Source organism: Osmia bicornis, chromosome 10 (assembly GCF_907164935.1).
Source record: "Osmia bicornis bicornis chromosome 10, iOsmBic2.1, whole genome shotgun sequence".
Lineage (NCBI taxonomy): Eukaryota > Metazoa > Arthropoda > Insecta > Hymenoptera > Megachilidae > Osmia > Osmia bicornis.
Genome location: NC_060225.1, coordinates 333,755 through 356,736, shown reverse-complemented (window position 1 = coordinate 356,736; position 22,982 = coordinate 333,755). Strand labels below are relative to the sequence as shown.

Here is a 22,982-nt window from a genome sequence, read left to right as displayed (position 1 = left end):
ACAGTACAGTAAAACCCGAGTATATGCAAGACGTTCGGTCAAACTTCGACACCTCGCTTGGATATAGGCAATGTTTTGATTCGATCTCTCTGGTTTTTCGTCTACTTTTAACATCAATTTTAGCTAGTAATTACAATTCAAACTATATCGTGTTTGGTATCATTTTAATCAGAAAAATCTGGCCAATGCGCTAGTAAAAATTTTATTTAAGAAAAGTCAAAAATAAAAATGTTTTATAACTGAATTAGTATTAGTCACACCGATATGTTTCGGCTCTTTCGTTTGTTCATTGGACCTCTCTCTCTCTCCTCCACTGCCTGTCCCTTTCTACGTTCACGCTTGGCTGGCGTCGCGTGTAACCCGAGATTAGACACCTCGCTTGGTTCCCAATCTCTCTTGCATATGAATATCCAGATTTTACTGTACTGTAAATTGTTATGCCGGCAGTACACGCTCGCCGAGGCGATTCGAACGCGAGATCTCCCGAGACGAGAGTCCCGAGATCCGAGATCCGAGAGCACCGTGTACACTCTCGCGAGGGCTACCCGTGTACACCTAGTGTCGGCTTCGCTTCCTTTGACTCGTCCTGAAAGCTCGCGTCTAGGCCGAGCGCTCCGAGCACGAGGCGAGAGGGCACGAGGCGAGGCGAGACCATCAAGTACATTCTCGTGCTCGCCTGGTCTCGGGTCGCCTCGGCGAGCGTGTACTGCCGGCATTAGGAAACCGTCACTTGTGGAAGAAATACAGGATTGCCTTGAAATAAGCAAGTGGTTTCTGCTTCGAAATAAGCAACTGTTCGGTCCCGAGCCACTTGCTTATTTCGAGGCAATCCTGTACATCGTAGAAAGGAAATAGATGAACAGCGATCACCTTTATTATACTATTCATTGTTGGTCATTTATTTCATTTCAATCGCCTTTAACATATAAAAAACGGCACAAAATATCCTGGATTTTTAATATTTTTCGATCGGTTGTGTATTCTACATAATATCGAAAATATGTTGAATTTGCTACAAACTGCTACACACGATCTGTACAGAAGAATGGTGAAATTCTGATTACTTAAGAAAAGCAGTCCAAAAATAAATCTGTTGCCAGATTTATTAACATTTTTTTAGACAGATAAGTTAGTATATTCTTTCAGTATAGAATGTGTTATTCTGCTGGATTTTCCCGATTCTCCTGAAAGTATCTGACGCTGGCTCGAGCGAGTTCTTGAATGCTGGCGAACGTAGAAAAGGACATATAGCGAAAGAGAAAGAGGTCCGAGAATTAAAGGGCCCGAGAAAAAACATTTGAGTGAGACAATATTAATTCAACAATAACTTTTTTATTTTGCATTATTGCTAAATGAAACTTTTACCAATGTAATTGTAAGGATCTTCTGATTAAAATAAGACCAAACACCATGTAATTTGCATTCTTTTTTCTTATTTAGATATAAATAAGTAAATAAAAATTATAATTCAAATTATACCATGTTTGATCTTGTTTTAATCGAAAAATCTCACAAATGCACTAGTAAAAGTTTCATTGAAAAAAAATCTGTCATTCGTCATTACAAAACAAGGAAGCGAAAATGCCGAATAATTACCAGCTGCAACAGTTGCCGGAAACCTGATGAAGTATGTAGTACAAATTAACTAAAAAATCAAACTATACTTTTCTGTCTTCCATTTTAATGACTATTCACAGAATAAAATGATAATAGTTGTAACGAATAAAAAATAAAACTAACCAACCGTAAAAAATTGAAATTTCTTTATATCCTTACAATTTAACCTAACCAATTTTCCTCGTATTTCTTCGCATTTACGTATTGCAATAGTTAGAATAACGGTAATATCTAATTGTACAAATAACTTCTATATCACGTTCTTTTATTACATGTACGTCCATACATATGTGTATATATAAAACTGAAATATTAAAAAAAATATCAAAGAAACATGCAGTTCAACTCCTTTTTTTAACTGCTTCCCAAGTTAATGTACGTCACAATGTTAATGTATTAAAAATGTATTTTTATGTATTAAAAAACCGTTAATGCATTAAGAATCAGAACTGAAACCGTAAAATCGGGATTCGAACTGATTCTCCTGGTTTCTTAATTCAGCCATATTGCCATGGACGAAATTATATTATTTTGTCGATTCGTCGATGCTGCTGCCACGTGTTTTAGCGGTTTCAACATCGAGCCGATAACGTAGAAATGACGAGAGCAGCCGAACTCTACCAAACCCGCAGAGCTCACACGGACACGTGGGACAACGCGCTTGTGTTAGTTGAAACAACGGCGGTAGGGGAGTCACTTGGACGTCGTGGAGAGGGTAAAAATTTGTCCCACGTCCCACGGTTCTGGCATCCCCGCTCACTACCAGGATCGCTGGTGTCGCTACAAACACATATAAATGATATCGGTGAGGTACACACACAAGCACATGGTCCCTACATACGTGTGCATGGTCTTACTTATTCAAAACTTTGAAAAATAAAAATAAAGGAAAGGAAAATATTACAACAATATATGTATAGTAATGGAAATATATTAAATTTTTCCTAAAATATAATAAATATATATATATCAATAATAATATACAATAACATGCAATCGAAAATCACGTTCTCCACTCCTCTGGTGCAGTCAGGTTTAACTATAACAACAAAATTATATAATATTATACATACACTTCATGTAAAAAGTATTATTATATATGCTTAGTGTATTAATACCATGTTAATGGTTTTATACATATATTGTATATGTAAACTGAACACTTACAATTTTCCTCTTTTTCTTCTTTTCATTTGCATGCAGGTGTCTTGTTGCTCTATTTTAATAGAGGTAGTCTCTGACACTGTAATAAATATTTTCATTAACAATTATTTACATATGCTATAAAAAGTATACATAAAAGTTATTACCAAGTAAGTTCAGTGTTGGAACTGCTGATGTTGTTAATCTTTTCCTCATGAAGTATTTTTCTTTAAAGTAGCTACTACAGATCACTCAGAATTTCTTTGGGTTGTCACATACTTCCACCCACTGTGCCATCCTCTTCTTATCCTTTCTCTCTAAGGGGAAGGAGAACATCCTGCTGTTTTCGTTAATACACCCTCTGATGATGCATAGTTTCTTCCTCTTTCTTTAAAGATACATTTTAATAATTAAAATTAAATATATTACTAAAATAGCAATGTAAACAGTTATGTTTTCAGTAACAATTTTAAAAAATTCTGTACTTACTTAATTTCTATCTTCTCCTCCTGTTACTGCATCTCATCAGCAGAAGTTATTGACAAACCTAAACACCTAGAAAAAACTTTAAAAAATATCTTTTTCAATAATCATAATAGTCATAATAATAATAGCAATAGTAATAATAATAGTAATAATTATAATAACGGAATTCACGAACCTGGAAATTCAATCACCTACGCTGCCACCATCACACTATGTGCAACCATGTGCGCCATATTTCTTTTGTCTCTTTAAATTTTGAAGCAATTGAAAAACGCGGCGACAAATTTCGCGGGAACATGACGTCACGATATCTTTAGTTGTGTGTTAAAATCAGTGATACAAGCTATGCATGTAGAGAAGTGACATCAGCGCCTCCTGGTAGTGAGGCGTAAACCTAAAATTTGCATCAAAATCACAAGAGTGGAGCTTGGAGGGCCTGTTACAACTATAAACGTACTTTACCATGTTGAGAATTTATTTAGTTTGTGCACTTTTGTTAATCTTGTACATAATTAGAAAATTATGTATAAAAATATTAAGAAAACGTAAAAATGTTTGCGTTCTTGTTCTTGGAGACTTAGGTAGAAGTCCTAGAATGCAATATCATGTAACATCATTTGTAAAAGAAGGTTTTACGGTAGATTTTATAGGTTATCCTGGTGCACTACCATTAAAAGAAATTAGAGAAAATCCTCAAATACGCATTTACTATCTTTCATCACCTCCCAGCCTAGAAAACAGTATGTCTTTAGTTTTGTTGTAAATTTGTAAATCTACATTTATTTAAAATAAATTTTTTTGTTAAATATGTTTCATTTAATAATTGCACTCTGTAAGAAAATCATTGTAGTGCTAGTTATTTGAAAACAGATTCAAAGAAATAATTTTTAATATTTCAGAGTTGTCACTCTTTTTGTGCTATGTTATAAAAACATTATGGCAAAGTTTTAATCTGTTATGGATTTTATTTTACAAACATATACCAACTCATATGCTGGTGCAAAATCCACCTGCAATACCAACAATCCCAATTTGTTGGTTGTACTGTATCATTGTGGATTCACATTTCACTATTGATTGGCATAATTATGCATTTACTCTTATGGGACTTAATTTAAGAAATGATCATTTGCTTGTAAAGTTTGCAAAAACTATTGAAATGTATTTTGGTTCGAAAGCACATGACAATTTCTGTGTTTCTCAGGCAATGAGAAAAGATTTACAACTAAATTGGAAAATCAAGTACATATATCTAAATTTAATTTTTTGATTTTACTTATGTTAATCAGTATTTACTTTTTTTAGAGCGGAAGTATTATATGATCGCCCAACAAATGAATTTCATCCCATATCGTTAAAAGAAAAACATATGTTTTTAATGAAACTAAGCAAAAAATATAATGTATTTAAAGGTCAAAAGGAAAATACAACTATATTTACAGAATGTACAAAAAATGAAATACAGTTATCTTCTAAAAGATCTGGTTTTATCGTGTCAAGCACAAGTTGGACTGAAGATGAAGATTTTTCAATATTATTAAATGCGTTGGAAGGTAATTTGTTATATAATAACATATTTGTTATTATAATTTAAATATTTTTATTTTACAGAATATGAAAATATGATTGTACAAGGTATTTGTAATCTACCTGATTTACTTTGTGCAATAACTGGTAAAGGTCCATTAAAAGAATTTTATAAAAGTATAATAGAATTGAAAAATTGGAAACACGTTACAGTTATAACGCCATGGTTGGAAAATGAAGATTATCCTAAAATGCTGGGTATTAAACTATGATACGTTGCTTGTATTGATTTCTTATGTATTTTCGTATATAAGAAAGAAAACTTTTATGTACAGCTAGTGCAGATTTAGGTATTTGTCTTCACACATCGTCTAGTGGTTTGGACTTACCAATGAAAGTTGTTGATATGTTCGGATGTGAACTTCCAGTGTGTTCGTATAATTTTGAATGGTAAGCGAAGTAAAACCACTTCAAGTATGATATCGAAATATGATGTTTAACTCACCAATTTCATTCAAATTTTTGTGAACTATAGAAGAAGCGCTTCCCATCCGATTTCGATGTTTTTTTTAATATGTTGTAAAATTCGACATTTCTAGTAACTTTTTTCCTCTAATCTATAATGTTGGACTCGCTGAGTTTTAGAAATATTCGCAAAAAAATATCAGGCGAATTTGTAGTAAAAGCATTTCCTCAGTGATTTCGACGATTTCTGAATATTGTAAAATTATACATTTTAAGAGGGTAGACACGGGTAGTGCAGTAAGGTGATATTACCCGCAAAACTGGGCTTAAAAAGGGATTTGGGAAATGACGTTTTTCGTCCTTATATGAGAAGATCTGAGGCTGGTCGAGGGCTGATTCGAAAGAGGAAAGTTCAGTGCAGCGCGCTCTGGTTATGATTCAACGAGATTATGTTGATATTTAGTAATATAAGGGTTCAAAGTAGAGCAAAAATATGATAAAATACACTCGCAGAATCCAAGTATTTTTAGGTTACTAAAAGAGTTTTGTGACTTATACGGTGACCAGAGCGCGCTGCATTGAACCTTCCTCTTTCGAATGAACCCTTATTCAGCTCAAAATCTTTTCATAAAAGGACGCAAAACGTAATTTCGTGACTGCATTCCCACAGACGAATTCCGCCATTTTGTGGATAATACAGAGCAAATTATGTGACAATTTTAGTTCCACTAGTAGTTATAAGGTGGCGTCTAACTAAGAATGCTGCCGATTTGGAATCGTAGCCAAAATCGAACTGTACCTGCGAGGGCAAGCAATAAAGGCAAAATCGCCGCAAGTATTCTGACGAATACATTTGAACGCTGAGTGAGACGCACTGCGTTCGTGCTATCCTCTCGTTCTGAATGTTGAGATTGTCCCTTTTCGGTAAATTTTGACTGATACAAACCTCGCTCAAAGTGGAGGTATATGTAACAAGAGAAGATTGTACCTCCTCTGCAATAATTCTGTAATTATTTACATAAGTTGTATGTGAAATATTTATTTATTTAAATTATTTGCAATCACTTAGAATATTGACTAATACTCCCTGTATTTTTTATTAGTTTCAAAAAACAAAATTACTATAGCTTTCTGAAAATACAGGGTGCGTCACGCAATTGGGACGGGTTATATCTTGAATTTGGTAAGAGATAGGAAAAAGCTATTGATGTAAAAGTTGAATGTTATGATAATGTCTATTTTTCTACGACTTGTAAAATCTAGTGCGTAATTTTTTCTCACATGACGCGTTTATGGTCGTTGGACATTAACGCAGATATGGCCCCAGCATTAGAGAACAAAAGTTGCTTAAACTGTTAAATGTTACGGCATGTTAAAAACGCCATTTCGACAAGTTCACCTTTTATTTATATGTATACAATTTTTGTTTTTCAGCTTATCAGAACTTGTTAATCATGAACAGAATGGAATGATTTTTTCAAGTTATAAAGAATTAACACAACAATTAAAAACATGGTTTGAAAATTTCCCTCATAATGATGCTCAACAGAAATTAGATAAAAAATTCCGGAAAGAACTGCATAAATTTAAAGAAGATCGATGGCATGATAATTGGATTTCTATTGTGTTACCTTATTTTAAATGATAATGTGGGGCGCATTGTGTATGTATGGAAGTCGTGGATGAGCAACAATAACCGCTTAGGTGAACTGAGTTTTACACATTCCAGTAAGCAACAAGTTTTGTCAATGAGTCAGTTTTTTGTTTATTATGTCTTTTGACACCAAATTATGTTATTGTGTGACATTTTTCATGTATCATGTTAGTCGAATAGTCGCTCTAAAAGAACTAAATCTGTGAATACATCATAGAAAGACTTAAAATAAAAAACGTGGTTATTATTTAGATTACGGACGGCACCTCCAATTTCGATGATTTTTATTAAATATGTTGTAGAAATCAACATTTTGAACTTTTTCCTATACATACATGGTGTCCCAGAACTCGGATAGAGCCGAAGAGGAATGATTGCTAAGGTCACGGTAAACAACTTTTTCCTTTGCCAAAATGTTGTTTAAGGCTTCGTTTCGAGTTATTAACGAAAAACACTGGCTAATCAGAGCGCGCCTTTAGCGCGGGCCAAACCACGAGAGTGTTGGGTATGCTCTACGTTCAAGCCGTGGTCTTGATCAAGTGCATCGGCACCACGTCGGTATAATAGGGCAAAAGTTGTATCGAATAATGAATAAAAAAAAGAAAAGAATAATAGTATCGAATTATTGATTGCTCATGAATAACGACTAAAGTAATGAATTGTTGTTCATGTAGAATGAACAATGAATTTGTGCCCAGTACAATAGCAACGTGACAGTGAATAAAAATGTTTATTTTCACTACTACGTAGTGAAATTCTGTGAAAAGTGATAGTGACCGTGTGATTGAGTGAGTTCAATGATCTAGTCTGGAGATCAGCTGTTGATCATATCGTGTGCTCTCCTCGAATGTTCAGGATCGGCACAATGATCCAGTGAAAAACCATTTTCATTGCAGCTGGATTATTTACAGACGAATTGGTAACTTTCATTTACATTCAATCCTGTTTTTATTATTTGCAAATTTATTTTTATATCCAAAACGTTAATTCGTTTTTCTCATTTTTTTTTCAAAAATGACTACCAAGTATTTTTCTAAATTCCTATCGTACAACAAATAAAAGTGTTGGATCAATTCGATTTATTCATTCTACATGAACAACGATTCATTACTTTATTCGTTGTTCATGAGCAATCAATAATTCGATACTATTATTCTTTTCCTTTTTTTATTCATTATTCGATACAACTTTTGTCTTATTATACCGGCGTGATGCCGATGCACTTGATCACGACCACAGCTGGAATGCAGAGCATACTCAACACTCTCGTGGTTCGGCCCGCGCTAAAGGCGCGCTCTGATTGGTCAGTGTTTTTCGTTAATAACTCGAAAACGAAGCCTTAAACAACATTTTAGGAAAGGAAAAAGTTGTTTAGAATGACCTCAGCAATCATCCCCCTTCCGTTCTACCTCAGTTCTGGGACACCCTGTATAACCGCTGCTCGGCCCAAGTTTTTTTTTTGTTGAGATATTTTCGAAAAACTGTCGAAACTATCGCATTGGATTCTGTCTATCCGTGTGCGTCCGTGATAAGGTACGTGTTAGTATGGGATCGCCGCTTTTTTTTAATGTTTCTGCAGGCAGCAGCACGGTGACTGACAAGAAATATATATATAACGGGTGGATTTAAAAATCAAATTTTACTAATTTCAATGATTTTGAATCTCAGCTCGTGTGTCTGGTTGCCTAACAGCAACCAAAATATAACTTTAGCCTAACTTCTAACACAACTTAATTCACCGATTAGGTAGATTAGATTAGGTTAGGTTAGGTTAGGTTAGGTTGTACTAAATTCCCGACTGTGATCATACAGTCGACACACGCAAGTCCAAATTAAAAATCGTTGAATTCGGTTTTTATTTAATTTTGATCCGACTTCGAAAAGGAGGAGGATACTCAATTTGATGTATCTGTATTTTTTTATGTATGTTCACCGATTACGCCGAGACGAATGGACCAATCGGATCGAAACCTTTTACATCTGGTAGAGTATGTCTTCCGATTGGTCCCGTTAGAAAAACATTTTGCATTTTTTCATTCCTGACGATTTTTATTGCATAAAACGTACTATTTGATATAGGATCGGCGTACGTTTGCCGATTACTTCGAGGCGTATGGACCAATCGGAACGAAACTTTTTGCGTCTTGTAGAGTATAATTCCCCATTGATCCCGTAAACAAAATATTTTGGATTTTTTCATTCCTAACGACTTTTTTTTCTAAATGTATGTTCGCCGATTACGCTGAGACGGATGGACCAATCGGAACGAAACCTTTTGCATCTTATAGAGTATGTCTCCCGATTGGTCCCGTTCAAAAAACATTTTGAATTTTTTCTATTCGAACGATTTTTATTGCAAAAAACATACTGTTTGACGTACATTCAGTGTATGTCCACCGATTATTTCGAGATGGATGGACCAATCGATACGAAACCTTTTGCATCTTGTAGAGTATTTCTCCCACTTGGTCCTGTTAAAAAGACATTTTGTATTTTTTCATTTCTAACGACTTTTATCGCAAATAAAATAATTATTAACAAAAACAAATCCGACTTCGAAATGCCCTAAAAAGTATCAAATAATTTCTATTTCATTTATACCAATATTCTATAGCTATTAATAATATCTACTTAATAGTTAAATAGGATACCAAATACATTTCAAAGTTTTCGGAGGCGGCGCAAAATTAAAAATACCCGAATATACTGCCAATAGCGATTTGATTGCGGTATGGCAAACTTGGTTATTTAATAAGTCGTAAGAGAAAAATTATGGGTCCGGCTGAAAATATTTGTAATTGTAACGATTGTATGAGAAATTGGCAGCACTCCTGATGGACATGCACTATATTGCAGTTCAGAAGAGACCATACTTAACTCGCGCCGGTCACTAGGTCTAGAGTGATTTTTAATAACGTGTGTTATTCTCCTCTCCAGCTGGCTTCTTATTATACTTTGCGATCATATAAATGGTGGGCAGAAATATATGGCGTACGATAACTGATAACCGGTGATGATATTGTAAAGTTTCACGATCCAATGAAATTCCTATTATTTGCCGCAAAAAAAAAATGATGTGAACGCAAAGTAAGAAGCAAGCTGTAGAGGGGAATCACACGCACTATTAAAAATCTCCCTAGACCTCAGTAGGTCACTAGCTGCGCGAGTTGTATGTATGTGTAACGTGAAACGTTTATCACGTGAATATGTCTAGAATGGTATGGCGACATTGACATGGGAATATTTATCGAATAGACTATTGTATCGATATGTCTCGAATGTTCTTCGAGGATCTTTTGTATCGATGGCTATAAATTAAGAGCGGAGTTTAAACCATCTGCGTGTACGCTCGTATTATAAAATAAACAAAGCCTAAAGTTGTAAACCCCTCGACATGGGTGATCGAGCTGAGAGAAGGCCGGAAATCCAGAGAATGGAATAGTTTCACTTAGTAAATTCCTAAAAGACAAATTTATGATAGACCATAGCTAATTCGTTGTTTTCGACCAAGTCACGAACGGTCCTTAAAAGTAACGAAGTCTTTTCGATATCCTGTCTTTTCATGCACTCTAAGAGGGTCGTAAATTTCCTCAAGAGTTGCCTTTGGCAAGTACAAGGTCTTGTCTTTTCCTATTTTCTCTGGGTCCCACGCTTTCTCGTAGCACATGTGCGCTGCAACGTTCTAGCGTCTTGGCGGAGCGCCTCCACTTCCACGCGCCTGAGGGTGGACCACAGCCAGGAGAAGGGGCCCACGCGAGACGGGGTGGACTCCTCCACCATTGGACGAGGGATGATCCTGAGGGAGGATCCAGGATCCATCAAGGAAGGGGAATCGACCGACGACGCGCGAAGATCTCCTCCGCTAAGCGTAGAACGTGCAGAATGATTTTGTCGCTTGACTCTGCAAAGTTGTTCTCACGCCGAAAATCAATATCATACTTGATTGAAACAGTTTGATTAAGTTCTTGAGATTAAACTATAATCAACAGTGAACATAGTTTATTTGTTTTATTTTCGCGCCTTGCGAGCGGAGCGCCTTCGCGCTCCACGAATCACCTTACCTGCGCCCAATTCCCCAGAAATCCCTATACACCGTGAACGGACACGCAACATATGTATTTTGAGTTTTCTTGGGAGTAACCCAAGATGGCGTTTCAGGGGGATAACCCCCTATATTGCCCGATATCATTATTACAAAGAGTTTACCAAATAGTTACATTAAATACTTCAAAACAACATAACAAACGCCTTTATGTTTTTACACTCTAACCTTCCTAACGAGAGGTCTTACAAAAATTTTCGTACCGGCGCTGACCTTCTCTCCTAATTTCTGACACATTCTCATATCTCATACTTCAAGCTATGTTTCATAATCTGAATAAGAGTTCTTTCCCAGGGTCATGGCTTCCCATGAGGGAAAGCGTAGATGACTTTGTAAGAATTATTTTGTTAGATGATTTTCTTAAGCCTGTCGAGGAATCTGGAAACTCTTTTTTGTACACCCAAATCCCCTCTTAAAATCATTCCCTGCACGTCTTCTCCCTCTTCGCATCCTTTATCCAACAAAAACTTATTTAAAACTTGTCTATGGTTATAAAATCTATCACACTCCCATATAACGTGCTCCAAACTCTCCAGGGCCGCCCCACAAGTACATTTCTTATCCTGCGTTAAATTTTTTCTAAATAAAGATTCCCCCAAGTTAAAATGATTTGCTCTGATTCTACTTAGTCTAACTAGGTCACCTCGGTCCATGCCTTTGATACTATCAAACCATGGTTTTTTTGCACCCCAATTATTATTCTCTGCCGCAAAGTATTTTACTCCCTTAAATTCCCCTATTCTTCTAAGTCTTTCATGGCTTCTAATCCAAGCCTCCTCCATAATATAATTAACTATATCCCTTTCTGGAATCCCATATTCGAAACCCTCCTCTCCTAAAGTAGCCTCACCCGACTGAAAATCTGCACGCTCATTACCCTCGATTCCAACGTGACTCGGTATCCATGCCAAGGCCAACCTTGGCGGATTTATTTCATTTCCCCACCCCTTATCTCTATCCCTATCCTCCCTCTCCATAGCTATTATTTCTCTTATTATTTCAATTATCCAGGGGTTATCCCCCACTTTTTTTTTAAGATTTGCTACCTTTTTTAAGACACTAGCAGAATCCGATAAGATCAGTAAATTCGTATTTACATTCCTCCCTAAAACCCTCGCTTTTTTTACCGCCTGCCAGATTGCAAAGGTCTCAGCCGAGAACACAGAGCATGCCGCATTTAAAGACCACCCTTCCTCACTCCACTGATTATCATCTATGCACGCTGCCATCCCCGCCCCAGTTGAATCAGCAAAACTTCTTTTAGATCCATCTGTATATAAGCAGATAGTACTCGTCTTGTTATCCTTGCCCCAAATACTCTCTTTGATTTCCTTTAATAGTACATTGTCCTCTATAGGAAGATCTACTCTCTTTTTACCCGAATCCCACTCTACTTTTATAAGTCCCTTATCTAAAAAACTTCCTATTTCCCTCCTCTCAGATCTTTGTAAACTTACACCCTGTGCTCTAGACACGAACCTTTCCGTTCGACACCATGCCCTACTCCATGGGTCCATTTCGTCTAGAAGCTCCTCATCCCTAACCACCAAAGATTTTTGAAGATTATCCAACACTATACCCCTCCCCCTTATGCGTTGTTTCAATAGGTATCTCTCCAAAAGGACTTCCGCCCTTGATTCCAGGTCCATAATTCCCGCCTCCACGTTCATAAGGTTTATAGGGGTGGTAATTCTGTATCCCATAGCTATCCTAATTCCCGCATTATGAAGTTTCATGATTTTATCTATTACTTTCTTATTTTCTCAGAAGTACAGAAAAATTTCGTACTCTATAACTGCTCTAATCAGCCCCTTAAAAAACAGTAACATTGTGTCTGGTTTCACACCCTTTTTTACTCCCGCAATAAACCTCAAAATGTTCAGCCGCTTTTTGACTTTATCTACAACCATCTCTATGTGTTTTCCAAAGTTTAAATTTTGGTCGAGGATCATTCCCAAAAAACGGGTTTGACTTTCCCCTTCTATTTCTCTCTCTCCTACCCTGACTTTAACTGCGTTTCTACTCCTATTTTTCAGCCTTGAAAAATTAACCACGTTCGACTTCTCCTCCGCCAAGAAAAGGCCTATTTGTTTCGAATTTTTTATTAAAACATCCAGCGCTTTTTCTATCCTGACTCTATTCTCAGCAATCGACTCACCAATAGCATATACTAAAATATCATGCGCATACAGTAATACTTTAACCCCACATTCTTCAACTACCTCTACGATATCAGCTGTGTAACTTTTGTATAAAATTGGGCTCAGCACAGACCCTTGGGGGAGACCCATCTTAATCCTACCTTTAACCTCCCTCGAGAAACTTCTAAAAACCGTTGCTTTCCTATTAGACACCCAGTTCCGTACAAAACTCCACAGCCTATTCGGGCAGCCCTTCCTATTCAATAAACTCAATAATTTTGAATGGATAACGTGATCATAGGCCGCTTTCACATCAACAAAAGCCGCCAAGACCTCATTCCTATTCTTAAAAGCCGTCTTGATATCCAAGACCACGGTGGTCAAATTATCCATTGTTGATCTTCCTTTTCTAAACCCACTCTGTCTTTCATCTATTAAGCCTATTTTATCAGCCCAATCGCTCAGTCTATTCTTTACCAATTTTTCTAGGAGTTTTCCTAAACAATTAATCAAGGATATGGGGCGTAATGCTTTTTATCCAGGCTTGTCCAAAAATTTGCCAAGTACCTGTTTCCATTTTTTTGGAATAAGACCCCTTATCCATATCCAATTGTAAAGATCCAAGATACATTTTTTCATTGTCTCATCTAAATTCTTAATAAAAACATATGATATACCATCTTCCCCGGGGGCTGAATTTTTTTTTGCCTCATCAAGTACATTTCCAAGCTCCCAGTATTCAAAGGGGGCTTCCTCCTCCAGGCAGCCCTCTTCACAGTATCCTGTGTTTATATTACTACGCATAGGCTCAGGGGTACTACTAAACTTTTCACTATCCTGACTACCTTCTTCTGGATTACAAAAAATTTTGTTGATTTCCAGTTTCTCTAAGTCTATTATTTCATCAGCTGATAATAAACTGCACCCCGCTTTCTCCACCCCACGCCTGATTTGCTTAATCTTATGCCATGCTTCCTTGGAGCTGGTGAAACAGTCTATTGATTTTGCAAAGTCATCCCAGGCCTTAGCTTTTTTTTCTTCTACTATTTTTTTCATTTTCTTTTCCGCCTCCCTGAGAACTACCCAGCTCTCTTGTGTGGGCCTCTTAACAAAATTTCTAACATCCATCCTCCTATCCTGCTTTGCATCATTACAATCTTGGTCCCACCATAATTGTCTATTAGTTTTATTTTTCTTTTTCACATTACTACTTCGGTCCTTTGTTTTTTTACTATCTTGCGACCTCCTGTAACCACTAGACCCTGCGTACTCTATGATCTTTATAATTACATTAGTTATTTCCTCACATCTTAAATCAACATCGCAACCCTCCCAACCTTCTAATTCCCATTTATTTTTTAAACTCAAACCTTGTTCTAATGACAACATAGAATATATATTCCAGTTTATTTTGTCTTCTTTATATTTTCTCGTAGTTGCTCTTTTTTCTATATGACTTTCCCATAAATCATTATTACACCTAAGGCACACTACTTGGTGATCAGATCCCATTGTTTCACCTTCCTCAAAAACCTGAGAAATATCCATAATATTATGTGTTCCTAAAAACAAATCTAAGTTTGATGGGGGACGACCCCCAGTACCAACCCTAGAGTTTGTGTTTGTGTTGATAACAAACATCTCAAATTCCCTAACCACCTCCTCCAATAAAGCTCCCTCTCTACTATCCGTACCACAGTTCCACGTTCTACTTCTAGCATTGAAATCCCCCATGATGATTGTGTCTATACCCACTCTTTTATTTTTAAAAAGTCCCAGCCAGTCCTCTTTACACCAGGGGCCCCCTGGGCACCTATATATCAATATAATGTCCAATTCCCTTCCTCCTAACCTAAGAGACACTCCTAAGCATTCCCTACCCATACCTTTCCATTCTACATCCTTTCTAACAGCAAACTTAAGGGCACAGACTCCTTGTGCCATGACCTGTATGCGTGCACTCACACAATCAACGGAAAGCATGCACGTATACGCCATGGGCGAGAGAGACATTCAATTTCGTAGAATCGATTTTTCGTCTTGATAATTGCATAAATAAAATTTTGGCGAGTACAGCACACACGGGTAGACTTCGGTACAGGTCGGTCTGGTCCGCTTGAACGCTAATAAACACCATACGTTGAGAAAAATCGTATTTTCGAAATTGTAAGATTCAGACAGACGCTGTTGTAAGCAAACAACATGGCTGTCGAATGCTGCGTTCGGCTGCATTTTAGCCAATATTGGACGATTTAATGACGACTTTCCTTAAACTAGCACAATATCACTGAAATTCGATTTTTCACAATTTATCACTTCTGGAAGACGTAAAATCGATTCTACGATTTGCACGCATCAGACGTAAAATAGACATAAGAATAGTTCAATGATTTTCCGTCAGAGGCATTGATGGTATATTTGACCACGTTATCATCAGGGTCGATAAAAACACAAATCAGTCGATAAATGTAAATTCTAATTTGACACCACCAACGGCCACGCGAATATAGCCACAAGTAAGGCATAGTTGCCGCAACGTACACAACGCAATGTTCACATCTGTTACAATTCTAATCATCAGCACAATGAATCAGCTCTAGCCGAGAAAGAGGTCCGAGAATGAAACAATACATATATTAATGTGTGCAACCATAAAACTTTTTTATTCATATTTATAATCATGTTTTTTTAACAATGCAATTAGAGATACGCCACAGAAATGAATTATAAAACTTGCATATTTCGCAATATTTTACGAAATAATACACATAACGTACGCGACCATCAAACTTATAGGAATGAAAACTACAGGTCATTAATAATTTCAAGAAGGTGATGACTAACTCTTACAGTAATTCTAAACGCGTCTATAAATAGAAAACAAATAATCGGCGGCCAATGCTCGCCGGTGACAGTTGATCGCGCGGACGGCGTAATCAGGCCCTCCAAACTCCCGTATTTAATGCTGTAACTAAAATTAGTTTGGCGCAGAAAATCCAGGCAGCGCTGGTGTCGATACAAACACATATAGATGATATCGGTGAGGTACACACACACAAGCATATGGTCCCTATATACGTGTGCATGGTCTTACTTATTCAAAACTTTCAAAAATAAAAATAATGAAAGGGGAAAAATGACAACAATATATGTATAATAAAGAAAATATATTAAATTTTTACAAAAATATAATGAATATATATATATCAATAATAATATACAATTAATCACAATCATATAGTACATACAATAAAACACACACTCTGCTCACAGATTATACTTAATATATTAATACTATGTTAATGGTTTTATATATTGTATATGTAAACTGAATACTTACAATCTTCTTCTTCATTTCATTTCTTCTCTATTTTAATAGAGGCAGCCTCTGATATGCAATATTTATTACAGCCTCTGTAATAATAGTTTTCATTAACAATTATTTACATATGCTATAAAAAGTATATAAGAGTTATTACCAAATAAGTTCAGTGTTGGAACTGCTGATGTTAATCTTTTCCTCATGAAGTATTTTTCTTTAAAGTAGCTGCTACAGACCACCTGGAATTTCAGTTTTCAGGTGGAAGCACAGACTTTGGGTTGTCACATACTTCCACCTACTGTGCCATCCTCTTCTTATCCTTTCTCTCTTGGGGGAAGAAGAACATCCTGCTGTTTTCGTTAATACACCCTCTGATACTGCATATTTTCTTTCTCCTTCTTTTAAGATACATTTTAATAATTAAAATTAAATATATTACTAAAACAGCAATGTAAACAGTTAATGCTTTCAGTAACAATTTAAAAAAATTCTGTACTTACTTAATTTCTATCTTCTCCTCCTGTTGCTGCATCTCATCAGCAGAAGTTATTGAAAAACCTAAAAACGTAGAAAAAATAAAAAAAAACATCTTTTTAAATAATAATAATAGTCATAATGATAATAGCAATAGTAATGACAATAATAATAGTAATAATTATAATAATGGAATTCACTAACCTGGAAATTCTGTCACCACTGTCACCCACTGTGCGCCATATTTCTTCAGTCTCTTTAAATTTTGAAACAATTGAAAAACGCGGCGACAAATTTCGCGGAAACATGACGTCACGATATCTTTAGTTGTGTATGTTAAAATCAGTGATACAAGGTATGCATGTAGAGAAGCGACATCAGCGCTGCCTGGATTTTCTGCGCCGAGTTAAAATTTGCATCAAGTTCACAAGAGTGGAGCTTGGAAGGCCTGGGCGTAATGCGTACGAGTGCGAGTGAGAAAGCAAGATAACGATACCGATGGCGTGGCGAGAGGGACCGTGTTTTGTCGCACGGAACGGCATCGGTTTTGTCTTTCTCGCCCGCGGGTCCGTCCGTCGCGATTATTCGCCGGAGATCCGCTACGAAGGGAATAATAAATAAACAGATGTTTAATATTCTATAATTTTTATTTTTAATTTATGAAATTGAATACATAAGACCCTCCTCCACGGCGGCCCCCTCGTCCTCCGCGGCCCCTTCCGCCGCGGCCCCAGCCGCCGCGACCCCTGCCGCCGCGATGGCCGCCTCGATTGCCGGCGTATATCAATTTCTTTAACATTTTTTTGATCTGAAATATAATGATGAATTTATATATTCGATTATGTAGGATTCTGACATTATTAAAAAACAAAAAGTAATCGTATAAATTCATTTGTTACTACTGTAAAAATGATTTCCGTTTCACGAAAATCTAATTCTTTCACATTTATTACATAGAAAAATTTTTACTTACTTTTGACGTTGACGCCTTCTCCTTTTCCTGTTTTTTTTCCTCTCCTCCTTTTTCCTCCTTTTGTTCTTCTTTCTTTTCAGTTTTGCTTTCTGTCCTCTCCTCCTCATCTTTTTTCACAATTTCCATCTGTAAATACAGTATTTGATATATAAATAACGTAATATAATGATATTGTTGCGTGTCCGTTCACGGTGTATAGGGATTTCTGGGGAATTGGGCGCAGGTAAGGTGATTCGTGGAGCGCGAAGGCGCTCCGCTCGCAAGGCGCGAAAATAAAACAAATAAACTATGTTCACTGTTGATTATAGTTTAATCTTAAGAACTTAATCAAGCTGTTTCAATCAAGTATGATATTGATTTTCGGCGTGAGAACAACTTTGCAGAGTCAAGCGACAAAATCATTCTGAACGTTCAACGCTTGGCGGAGGAGATCTTCGCGCGTCGTCGGTCGATTCCCCTTCCTTGATGGATCCTGGATCCTCCCTCAGGATCATCCCTCGTCCAAATGGTGGAGGAGTCCACCCCGTCTCGCGTGGGCCCCTTCTCCTGGCTGTGGTCCACCCTCAGGCGCGTGGAAGTGGAGGCGCTCCGCCAAGACGCTAGAACGTTGCAGCGCACATGTGCTACGAGAAAGCGTGGGACCCAGAGAAAATAGGAAAAGACAAGACCTTGTACTTGCCAAAGGCAACTCTTGAGGAAATTTACGACCCTCTTAGAGTGCATGAAAAGACAGGATATCGAAAAGACTTCGTTACTTTTAAGGACCGTTCGTGACTTGGTCGAAAACAACGAATTAGCTATGGTCTATCATAAATTTGTCTTTTAGGAATTTACTAAGTGAAACTATTCCATTCTCCGGATTTCCGGCCTTCTCTCAGCTCGATCACCCATGTCGAGGGGTTTACAACTTTAGGCTTTGTTTATTTTATAATACGAGCGTACACGCAGATGGTTTAAACTCCGCTCTTAATTTATAGCCATCGATACAAAAGATCCTCGGAGAACATTCGAGACATATCGATACAATAGTCTATTCGATAAATATTCCCATGTCAATGTCGCCATACCATTCTAGACATATTCACGTGATAAACGTTTCACGTTACAATATAATATTTTACTGGCCGATTATACGCACCTCCTGGTCTGACATCTTGCCTTTTGATTGTCTTTTGTCGTTGATGCTGAAACCACTCGCATGTTGGTAGGGATCAGGAGCGTGTTCACTGTTTTATAAAATAGACCCTTTCCTAATTTGTAATTTCTAATTTTACGGTTTGAATTTTTATTTTCGTGTTATATATTTTTTTAATAATTTAAAATCATAATATTATAAATGAATACAACTTGAGAAGTTCTTTTTTAATAAATATTGACGTCATTGTTGTTTATTTTTCGTAGTCCTCATAAACACTCCCCACCACGGTGCCCTATGTTTCTCCGTACTGCATTTTACGTTTTCGCGACAGTTGCATTCGAAGCAAGAAATAGATAACATCATTGAATTTATTTCAAAGCTTCGAAAGTGTGAAGTGATAGGTGAATATTGTTGTGTGATAGTGACAATGAGTGATAGTGAAAATGTTATCACGATTGAAGTGATTGAAGATAGGAGAAATGAATGCGAACATCAATGTGTGATGGGAAATACAAGTCGACGGCCAAAATTAACAGTTCATACGAGAAGATACTCGAAAAAAAGAGCATGCCGCGAAAGAAGGCGGCGGTTAGCTCTTCAGAATACGGCAAATTGTAAGGAAATTTTTGAAGAAACGACGAATGAATTGTTTGCAATTGAAGAAAGAAACAATGCAGAAGATGGGAAAAATATTGAAGGCACAAGTTCAGAGAATGAAGAATTAATGATACAGAAAGTTGTAACGAACGAGCCTGAAGAACAATTCTGTATACCAAATGGCTTCAGTATCGTGGATATGCAGCACATTTTTGCTGAATTTCAGAAAATAGGCGACCATGCTAGAAACAGGGAGGACTGTGGAATTAGACACCTAAAAATAACCGGCATGAAACGGTCGGGCCTGAGGACCCTCAGTGTAATATGCGAGATGTGCAAATATAAAGGTGAAATCCACAGTGAACCTGACGATAGCAATAAAATGGAAACAAACCAGTGTGCAGTTGCTGGAACATTTGTGAATGGAGGCAGTTATGCCCAAATGGAGGAGTTCCTAGCAGCGATGAACATACCCTCCATGTCGAAGAAAGAATTTAGAAAGCATCACGATAAAATCGTGAAAGCACTAATTGTTGCTGCAGAAGAAGAGATGGTAGCAGCGGCAGAGGAAGAAAACGCTTGGCCATTGAAAGAGGCGATATTGTTCCTGGATTTGGAATCCCTCACATCCCCGTTGTGGCCGATGGAAGCTGGATGAAACGATCATATCGGACTGGAACGTATGATTCCGCGTCTGGAGTCGGCGTTATAATTGGATACCATACGAAGAAAGTTTTATTTATCGGTGTGAGAAACAAGGTGTGCCGGATTTGTCGATGTGCTGCGAAAAAGAAAGAAGAGCCACGGAAACACACCTGTTTCAAAAATTGGAGCGCAAGCCAAGCATCAACGGCGATGGAAAGTGACGCTATAGTCGAAGGCTTCAAGACCAGCGTAGAAAAACGTGGGCTGATTTATTCAACACTGATTGCTGATGGGGACAGCAGCGTTTATAAAAAAATTATAGATGCGGATCCATATAAAACGCAGATTCGTGTAAAAAAAATTGAATGCACAAATCATTTGTTGAGAAACTTTTGCAGAAAAATGAAAGAAATTGTAAAGATGACAACACCTGGTCCATTGAGAAGAATCGTTGAAAGCAACATTCGGCGAATGCGTGCGGACATAGTGAAAGCCGCAGAGTTCAGATACAGTCAGCAAGTAACAACCGCTGAGAAAATTAAGAATTTGTATGCCGACATACACAATGTTCCTAGCCACGTTGTTGGTGAACACGCAGATTGTTCAAAACTACAATACTTCTGCGATGGAATGAGTAAAAAGGATGAAAAGAACATTGTTCCCGAATTGATGAAGATGGGAGTGTACGAACAAATCAAAGAAATACTTCGACCTCTGTTGGGGCATGCTGAGAGTTTGCTGTATAACAGCAACAATAATGCCGTCGAAAGTTTCAACGGAATCATTGCAAAATATACAGGAGGCAAAAGATTGAATTTCGGAGAGAGAGGATCTTACACGGGAAGATGTGCTGCTGCTGTCCTACAGTATAACACAAAACAAGTGTTGTCGCGTCTGAATACGGCGATGAACAAGAAACCGCCCGTTATTTTACGCAAAATAGAAAATAGAAGGAAGAAATAAAATGAGAAATACAGTGAAAAGAGAAAGGAAAACAAAATTACAAAGCACGTGCGGAAACAATTCCGTTCTGAAAAGGATTCCAATTACGGACCAAACGCTGAAAAGCCGGATATGGCTAACAATATTTATGAATTAGAGGAAAAAAAACATATGGAAATGTTACAGAATTGGCAAAATAGAAGAGATGCCATTGAAGAAGAAACCATCGGTCAAGCGAAAAATCCGAGATGGTTGAATTACAAGTCTAAATTATTGACGGCCTCTAATTTTGGAAGAATATGCCGTCGTCGAATTGGTACGCTCTGTGGAAATTCAGTGAAGTCGTTAGTGTATCCACGACTGATTAGTGCACCTGCAGTACAATATGGACAGGAATGCGAAAAATTCGCACGTGAAGAACTAAGTGTGTGCATCGGTGTGGAAATTAAAGAATGTGCCATCTGTGCAAATTTATTGATAGTGCCATCCCGTTCTTAGGAGCTTCGCCAGATGGACTTATAAACGAAGAGGGCATTGTGGAAATCAAATATCCGAAAACGGCGGAGAATCTATTGCCGGAGGAGGCAATCAAAAGTGTTGCAGTTATTCGGCGTATATTTGCAGACGCAGAAGGAAATTCATTGAACAGGAACCACTACTATTACTACCAAGTACAAGGACAATTACATGTCACAGGTAGAAAATATTGCTTATTTTGTATTTGGACCCGAAAAGGGTTAAAGTACATTAGAGTCGATAGAGACAATAACTTTTGGCAAAACAATATGGAGCCAAAATTAATTCAATTTTATTTATTGTGCATGTTACCGGAATTAATAGATAGCCGGTATAATAGGGGAATGCCCATTCGGGAGCCTCAATTTATAACAGAGGAGAGAGCAAGCTTAGAAAAGCGCAAAAGGTCTCTCTCAGAAAGTAGCACGAATACTGCTACTGTCCGGCGTCGCACTGCACTGTAAAGTGCAGTAATACTGACTCTGTTGGTGGTTCACAATTGCATGAAATAGCAATTGTACTCGCGGATCATACGATCTCGCGAGTTGTTCGACGCTGATATACACATTTCAAAATAGAGTGACCTTTGAAAAATCAAAAAAGGTCTTATGCGGACAGTAATAAAAAATACTGTTACTGTCCGGCGTCGCACTGCACTGTAAAGTGTAGTAACACTGACTCTGTTGGTGGTTCACAGTTGCATGAAATAGCAATTGTACTCGCGGATCATACGATTTCGTGAGTTACGCGATGCCATACTATATTTCTTAATTTGTTACAGATTTTCGAAGAAAGGATTCCCGAGAAGAGGTTTTTTGGAGCGAAGCGAGCTTAGAACTCTAAATTTATTTTTTCAGCTGAAACAATTTTTTTCTTATTCCCTTCATGAAATTATTAATGTCCTATATCATCTATTTCCATTAACTTTTTCTTTTTTCAATATTTATCTTCATTCATCTTCATTCATCTTTGCATGAACATTTTTGTCGTTGAGAAATTAAAAACAGCATTTTCCTCTTCTCGAAATAAATTAAAAAATTATATATAGGTATATTTAAGAAAGCATTACCTACCAGGACAAATGGAATGCAAATATGCTGTCTGATCACGTATAATCGGCAAGTATAATGTTACATAATTAATATTACGTTATCTATACATAAATTACTTTCTTCACAGATGGACGAGGAAGAAGAAGAAGAAAAGAAAGAGGATAGAAGAAACAGGAGAAAGAGGTCTA

The 22,982-nt window shown here is 37.1% G+C and overlaps 2 protein-coding genes and 1 long non-coding RNA gene across 5 annotated transcripts; 2 read left to right on the top strand and 1 right to left on the bottom strand.

Moving 5' to 3' along the window:
• Positions 1–2,820: 2,820 nt before the first annotated feature.
• On the bottom strand, positions 2,821–3,451 carry LOC123988256. The gene is made up of 3 exons (XR_006829807.1): positions 3,250–3,451; positions 2,928–3,148; positions 2,821–2,860 (listed from the first exon to the last, which is right to left on the bottom strand). It is a non-coding gene; the product is annotated as an uncharacterized LOC123988256 (long non-coding RNA).
• A 55-nt stretch (positions 3,452–3,506) lies between these two features.
• LOC114881807 (chitobiosyldiphosphodolichol beta-mannosyltransferase) lies at positions 3,507–8,078 on the top strand. 3 transcript variants are annotated; one of them, XR_003790333.2, is made up of 7 exons: positions 3,507–3,986; positions 4,146–4,488; positions 4,552–4,799; positions 4,858–5,031; positions 5,109–5,223; positions 6,673–6,966; positions 7,195–8,078. XR_003790333.2 is itself a non-coding variant. In XM_029198688.2 (6 exons), exons 1-6 carry the CDS (start codon positions 3,710–3,712, stop codon positions 6,881–6,883), a joined length of 1,368 nt encoding a protein of 455 aa, XP_029054521.1. In that variant the 5' UTR covers positions 3,507–3,709; the 3' UTR covers positions 6,884–7,143. The 3 variants fall into 3 exon arrangements, 1 of the variants encoding a protein (XP_029054521.1); XR_003790334.2 differs by having other exon boundaries at positions 6,673–6,942; positions 7,195–8,077; XM_029198688.2 differs by lacking the exon at positions 7,195–8,078 and having other exon boundaries at positions 6,673–7,143.
• Positions 8,079–21,678: 13,600 nt separating this feature from the next.
• LOC123988250 lies at positions 21,679–22,637 on the top strand. The gene is made up of 2 exons (XM_046287514.1): positions 21,679–21,922; positions 22,524–22,637. The coding sequence occupies exons 1-2, from the start codon at positions 21,679–21,681 to the stop codon at positions 22,583–22,585; spliced, it is 306 nt and encodes a 101-aa protein (XP_046143470.1). The 3' UTR covers positions 22,586–22,637.
• The last annotated feature ends 345 nt before the right edge of the window (positions 22,638–22,982 follow it).

Excerpts from the sequence above, each read along its gene's own strand:
- LOC123988250 (XM_046287514.1), top strand. The coding sequence starts at position 21,679 with ATGTGCCATCTGTGCAAATTTATTGATAGTGCCATCCCGTTCTTAGGA. Across the intron at positions 21,923-22,523 it reads AGGACAATTACATGTCACAG|ATTTTCGAAGAAAGGATTCC; the intron begins GTAGAAAATATT and ends AATTTGTTACAG.
- LOC114881807 (XM_029198688.2), top strand. The coding sequence starts at position 3,710 with ATGTTGAGAATTTATTTAGTTTGTGCACTTTTGTTAATCTTGTACATA. Across the intron at positions 3,987-4,145 it reads ACCTCCCAGCCTAGAAAACA|AGTTGTCACTCTTTTTGTGC; the intron begins GTATGTCTTTAG and ends TTAATATTTCAG. Across the intron at positions 5,032-5,108 it reads AGATTATCCTAAAATGCTGG|CTAGTGCAGATTTAGGTATT; the intron begins GTATTAAACTAT and ends TTTTATGTACAG.